Here is a 7,128-nt window from a genome sequence, read left to right as displayed (position 1 = left end):
AATCTGCTGGCAACATCATCAAAAGATTAGAAACAATTTCTGTTGTTTCTGCCATTACATCGGATTTTGTGAGTATAAGTTACTATACATTTCTATACATTTTACATAAGTATATCATGTTTTGAATCACAGTGCCACTTAACTAATTTTATTTTATTTTATTTTAGTATTTAATATTTAGTACACACATTTATCTAATTGTATACCATTATTTAATCATAATAATATTGCAAAATTATTATTATTATTAATATTTATAGTTTGTTAATATAATGCATACAACTTTTAAAATAATGATTAGTGTGATTATGATTATAATAAGGATTTTAACAGAAAATTTGAAATATTTTTTATTTAATCATTTTAATCATGTTTAGTTGTCAATGTTATTTCACATACAACTTTTTATATATAAAGTGTGTATATAAATCATATGTGTGTATATAAATCATTATTAAATAGTAATTAGTGTATTTCATGATGACAATTACAATGACATAAAATCTCTCTCTACTGTACAAACTGTGTATAAAACACATGTACAAGTGTGTATACACATTTAATGTTTATAATGTTTTGGTTTGTTACTTCCCTGCTTTCCAGGTAACCATAGGTTGAATGTTGCTATTTATGGTGGTTTCAGAACAGATTCATTATCGTAAATTTGTGTGTATAATTTAGAGATTCAGTGTATTTGTCACACATGTGCTAGTAAATAGAAGTAAACCTATGAATTAATATGCACTCATGTATATGCATCAGAAAAGATTCCCTGTGATTTCATTTCATCCCTCTCTCTCTCTCTCTCTCTCTCTCTCTCTCTCTCTCTCTCTCTCTCTCTATGTCTGTAAATGATCTTGTCCATTAATGGCTGTCTGGAACTCTGTCAGTTCACTTTGTCCTAATGACACACTCTCGTCTCAACATCCTGCCCTGATTCCAGTGATTTAAAACACACTCCACCGTACCCCTCCATTCCATCTTTATTGTGGAATACAGCCTGAGATACCTTTGCTCTCCCCGTCTGCATCTGCGGCACATCTGGAAGTGTGCGTCTACATAATTGGAAGTCAATTTGTTTGAAGTTATGTTTTGGCATCTGGTTCAATTCATTCGATCTCTGGAAATCCCATTCAGGGGTTTTATAGCGCTGCCCCAGCTGGAGGCTTTTCATCTCTTTTTGTGCTTCATTGTTAATTCGGCGCTCTCTGGCCAGTGATGTGGGAGTTTGTGAAATACTGCTGGGTGTGGTCTTATAAACACAAAATGGAGGCTCGGCCCCAGAGGATTATGGGAAGGTTGTGTAGTGATGTGGCAGTCTGGTCAGACAGTTGGGTCAGAGGGGTTCACCTGGGGACGTTACGATCACCTCATATCAGTACAAGCCTTGCAGTCCTGCTAACATCATACTTTGTACTTATTAATTGTTTGATTCGAATAATATTTAAATATTCTATTCTAATGAATTCCCTTTATACTAAATTTTTCTAAGACATACCTGACAAGGTAATACATGGCCTGTCAATGTTTTTGAAAATGTTCATTAAAATGTTACATTTTATTTTAAGTTGCATCTCAGCAGATTTAGTTACCACCTTTTTTAATTTACTACAATGTTATTTCAGGAAAGTTTATAGTTTTTTTCTTAATGTTTTGAATTTGTTGTTATTTTTATTCATTTTATTTCAAGTTGAAAGTTAGAAATGTCTTGGCAACTAGTTGATATAAAATAAGTTTATTATTGTAAAACAAATCAGTTAATATTTGTGTAATTTGAAGTAAAAAAATATTGACTTCAAATTATATATATATATGTGTGTGTGTGTGTGTGTGTGTGTGTGTGTATATATATATATATATATCCCCTCTAGTATCTCTAATTTTCTTTTGTTTCCAAGATTCATAAACACCCAAAGCTGACAGTCACAGTCCAGAGGGTGTTTTGTCATACTGTCCTCCTGTGGCACACGAGCATCCCAGTCTATACCACCATCTGCTGGTGACACACAGGACAGCAGAAACAAATTCAGCTCAGAACAGGTACAGTAACAACTTTTCTGAGATTCTACGTTGATGTCCCATGTCAGTTGCAGTTTTCTAAACAATTCAAATATATTGACCAATGGCTGAAGATTTAAAATAGAGGATTTAGTGTTGTATAGTTTCTGCTGCATAAAACATTGCTGTGTGTGTGTAATATGCATTTTTAATATGCATGATATTAGTTTTTTATATTATAGTATAAAGTCTGTTTGCATGTATTTAAAACAAAAACAATATCTCTAATTATTAGTGGTGAGTTCTGAACAAACCCCCAACCCTAATTATTTAATATTTTTTGTAGTGTGCAACTGAGACCATTTAACTAGTGAAAAAATCCCATAGAGTTGAGGGATGGACTAGAGATGTAACTAGAGACCTGAATATCAGAGAACTGAAGGCGGACTCTTGATCTGGACCAGTATGAAACAATATAGCGATAAAAATAAATAAATAAATAAATAAAAACACGGTAGCCCATAGCATTATTTAGGTGAGTTTTGCATATGCAAGTTTCACACAGATTGTCTTCAGAAAATGTGTAAAATACTATTCCATGTATTACTTGTGGTTTCTATGTAATTATTTGATAAATTTAATAATTTCTAAGTGGAAATTGTTTCAAAGTAAACCCTAACCAACTGTTTTTCTCATCTGGCTACAAAAATGTTAGATTTCTAATCTTGCGGACCGCTCTAGCATAGTATTATTGTTTTTTGCATTGAGCATAATATAATTGTTCCCTTTTTCAATTCTTTATCCATATTGAAATAAATCAAAGAACTATATTTGCGGAGGGAAAATGGTTAGGAAATGGCTGGGAAAAAGAAAATAGGAAATTGCGCTTATGGAAATGGTTTCCACGAGGCCTCGTCCATGTTTGTAATTGAATGAAAATCCATATTTACTTTGGGTAATTAAGCGTAAACATCACTCAGCACTTTGTAGTTGGAGTATCAGAGCTTGATAATGATGTGGCAGTCCAATTTTATTTTCCGTCTGCAGCGGAGATGCAAGTCAAAGCTTTTTTGATTTTCATTACAGAGAAACATATAAGCTAATAACATTCTCAAACATTAATTTAGCCTGGCTTTGATGAACACGGGCTATCTGCCGGAATGCATTGACACGTGTTTTTCCAGCATGCTAGTGTTTGTTGTATTATTAATGTGTTATTTCATTTTCGATTCTGGTTAAATAATATCTGCTAATGAAATGCTTCTTTAGAGGGCTGCCTGTTCTGGGCAAGTCCGAAATAAAACTTTAAATCAACTTGACTCATAAGAGACTCCTGGGTTACATGTTGTTGCTAACTATTTCTGATCGTTAGTGTTTGTTTATGCAGTCGAACTCAACTCATTTGGGATTGGGATTCAGAGATTTTGATCATGACTGTTCTTTGGTAAACTTCTGCTGTGGATGGGTTTTGTGCTAGTAGTTGATCAGAAGAATTAGAGGTTGTTTGAGGGTCATCCACATCAGTGGTCAATCAACACGTCATACAAACTCCCACCGTGGACGGTAATCTAGACTATCATAATCATCACTGATTAGGGGTCCACAATCTGGGGTCAAAAAAATATCTTAATGTAAACACGTTAAGAAATAAGTGTCTGTATGTTTGTTTTTGGATGAGCATAAGAGTTCAGTTACCAACATACTTCAAAATGTCTCTCTGTGTGTGTGTGTGTGTGTGTGTGTGTGTGTGTTTCAGAGGAAAGACATTCTTAGGGATTTGGAACTACATTAGGGTGAGTAAACTAAATCATCTTTCATTTCAAGTCAGGAATTTTAATCGGGAATATAATAATGTCTCATATAGTATGATATGGAGCTCATACTCGGAATACAACCAAACTGAGTAAAATGTGCAATTTGGTGCAATTTGATATTTAAATGCTTAGTTTTATGATCAAAGCTCTGTAGTTTTTATTGTGGGGGCGTGACATATAATTCAGTGCAATATAATGATTGATAGACAAATAAAAAGTCATCATACTTAATTCTGAAACTTTAACATGATTTTTCTAAAAATGATGTATGGCTAATCAAGTAAACCTGAGTTGTTTCAGTGTTCATCTTGAAATATTACTAACAATATAAAAGTTGTGTTTACTTCATAAATATATTTTTTAGAATTATATTAAGGCATTTTTTTTTAAGCAAAGTTGATTATTGATCATTTTGAGGCTTTAGAGGTTTGCACATCAAATATAATGCAGTAAGCTTTTTAAAGTTAGGACCTCAACTGAAACTTTGGATATGAATTAAATGAGACACAATGTATTCAGTTTATCAAAAAGGGGTTTATTGTGTTTTCCCACACCCCTAGAGTTATATATAAAAAGTAACAAGTTAGATTAAGAAACGTTTAAGAATACAGGGATTAAAACATAAATACATGAACAGTATGTTTCTGGAAAAATACATTATGTAAGAAATATAGAAAGATGCGTTATGGTTCTTTTTTTTTTTTTTTTTTGCTTCTAGCCTAATAACGTCTGCATTGCTTCTGGTCTCAGTGGTAATAAAGTTAGCCTGCTTTGGATAAGGCACAAAAAGATCTCTCTGATCTCTAAACTGGTCCATCTCAACAATGCCATTAAGTTTCAGAAATATACATTTGGTGATCCAGTGATCATACGTAACCAGTGTTATTGCTGTATAGACAGTCCATTCTTCACACAGTAGTTTAATGTCAGTAGATCAATGAGTCAATCTCCCTTTTTTGATGTGTCTGACTCAACATCGGAGTAAGATCTTTGTAATCCAATGGAAATGGGAGGTCAGTTACACAGTGTTACAGGTCAGCCTCCGAACGGTCAGAGATCGTCTGCTTCCTCTGAGCTGAAGCTGCTCCTGCGGCTGCTCTCTTTGGACGCCGCGGGCGATCCGGCAGAGAGGAGCGGGTCGGTCCCAAAGGGCGAGAGAGGGTCGTCCATCAAGATCTCGTCCAGCCGGTGCTCTTCTTTCAAGGTGCTGCAGAAGAAGTCAGTGAAGTGAGAGAGCGGATCGGAGTATGTGTTGGAGCCGTCAGTCTGTTCAACCATGGCTGCCGGTAAGGGTGCCCGCTGGGTGTATTCTGGGTTGCTCATGTCCTCCTGAGGATAGACGAGCGGCTGGCCTGGCTGTGGCGGGGCCTGGGTGCTCTGAGGGGTCGGTGTGACCATCTGATGCTGCTGTTGTTGCTTTAGAAGGTGTGATGAAAGTTCAACAGCTCCCATAGAAGCAGCCATACTGGGCAAACCATGAGCGCGAGCCTGGATTTCCAATTCCTGCCAATGATAACACACACAGGCAGGTGGGTTAAAGATGAACTGGCCATAAACTAATAGAGAACACCCTGATTTGGTCTCTTTTGCTCGAGGCCTTCATCAGCCCCAATTGGGAGTTCATGTGCCATAAACACATGAAGGGATGCATTCAAATTCCTAAACTCATGCATTGAGCAATGCTATATTCTAAAGCTAACGTCCACCCAGCAGGGCTTCCCATTAAAACAGGGCAGCTAAACAGTGCGTGAAGCACAATTATTAACTTACCCAGACCTTTGGGCTTAAGTTGCCACCATTGAGACAGTTTTTGGCAAAAGTATTCTAGAATGCTCAACATTTCAACATCATATTTATTGACTGACACTCATAGTCAGTTTGCCATCTGATTTTAGCTTGTGAAAATAACATTTAGAACTTTAAAAAAATGTTTTTTTGTGTTCGTTTTTTTTTTTTTTTTTACATATTTTATACATTTATAATATCTAATATCTTTTGGGCTAAAGCTGCAACAGTCAAATTTTTGGTGAAAATATTCTTAAATTGGCCAAAATGTATTAATCTTAGTGTATTTTACACTCATTTAAATGCCAAATAATATAAGTTGATGAAAAAAAACATTTACATATTAGAAAAGCCAAATTAATCCAAATATTTTACACCGTTTATACGTTTAGAAATATCTGACATTTTGGCCTTATGATGAACCATCATATTTCTTTGTTAAAAATAATCTTAAATTGGCCAAAAAGGTATTCCTTTACGTGCTTTTTACTCTGATTTAAACGGCAACTAAGATTAGTTGATGAAAATAACATTGCTAACATTTAGACACTTTTGCAGGTGTCTACACTAACAGCTATGGCCTCATATTTTCCTCTTTTCATTCCTCCCATACATTATCTGTAGCACAGACCGTTTAAATGAGCTATTGCATTGCCTCTTAACATGGGTATCTTCAGACACTCAACTGAGGCATTATTAGCATTAGCTTTTGGATAGGGAGCCTCGGGGTGATTACTCTGAGGGCTAATTGCGATGTCTTCACATGTGTGAAGAAGACTCGCACTCAGTCTGTGAATATGTCAATACCGTGAAAATGTAATGCATGAATTCAGACGGGGAGCGCAGCTCTTCAAAGTTATTAGCTCTCATAATCTAATTCCAGGCCCATTCCGCTCCTGACGAAGCTGTAGCTGCTATTTATTAATTTATTAAGTTTCAAAGCGGGGTGGAAAGGCGGTTACAAAGATCAGTAGGAGCTGTTTTTGTACCTTTGTTTTGAAGGTGATCAAGTGACCAGTTAAAACCACTATTTACAGTTATAAAGTATGTTTGAGGTCTGGTTTGAGCTTCTATTGTATTAATACTACTAACTATGTTTGTCAATAGAGTGGCGATCATTTTTCGGAGTATGAAAACCTCACACTATGTCACTGTATTTTAACTACATTTCACCATGTCCAAGTATTACGCAGAGCAAGGTTAGGCAATAATTAAACATGGCCTCCTAAATGTTCTTATTTAATGGTGGGAAGCCCAATGCATTATAAAGAATCACTTAGTTTGCATGATAAGTGTGATTAATTTATTCCCTGATCAAATAAACAACTAAATGGCATCTAATTTTAGTTGGTAAAAAAATAACATCACGTCACTTCACTTTACATATCTTTAAAAAGAAAAAAGAAAACCAGGTTTTTATATATTTTATGCATTTATAATATCTGAATTCTGACCTTAAGCTGCAACCATCACAAGGGTTTATATATATATATATATATATATATATTTTTTTTTTTTTTTTTTTTTTTTT

General features: G+C 34.9%; 1 protein-coding gene across 5 annotated transcripts in view; it reads right to left on the bottom strand.

The window, feature by feature from the left end:
• Positions 1-4,326: 4,326 nt before the first annotated feature.
• LOC127977412 (transcription factor EC) overlaps positions 4,327-7,128 on the bottom strand; it is a 30,168-nt gene continuing 27,366 nt past the window's right edge. For all 5 annotated transcript variants that reach the window (XM_052582318.1, XM_052582326.1, XM_052582335.1 and 2 more), the window contains one exon: positions 4,327-5,315. In XM_052582318.1, coding sequence (XP_052438278.1) covers positions 4,863-5,315 — 453 coding nt within the window. In that variant the 3' untranslated portion in view covers positions 4,327-4,862. The remainder of the gene's footprint in view (positions 5,316-7,128) is intronic.

The sequence above is a fragment of the Carassius gibelio genome, chromosome A4 (assembly GCF_023724105.1).
Source record: "Carassius gibelio isolate Cgi1373 ecotype wild population from Czech Republic chromosome A4, carGib1.2-hapl.c, whole genome shotgun sequence".
In the NCBI taxonomy this organism is placed as follows: Eukaryota; Metazoa; Chordata; class Actinopteri; order Cypriniformes; family Cyprinidae; genus Carassius; species Carassius gibelio.
Note: the sequence above shows the minus strand (reverse complement) of the source record. Positions and strands in the feature narration are given on the sequence as shown.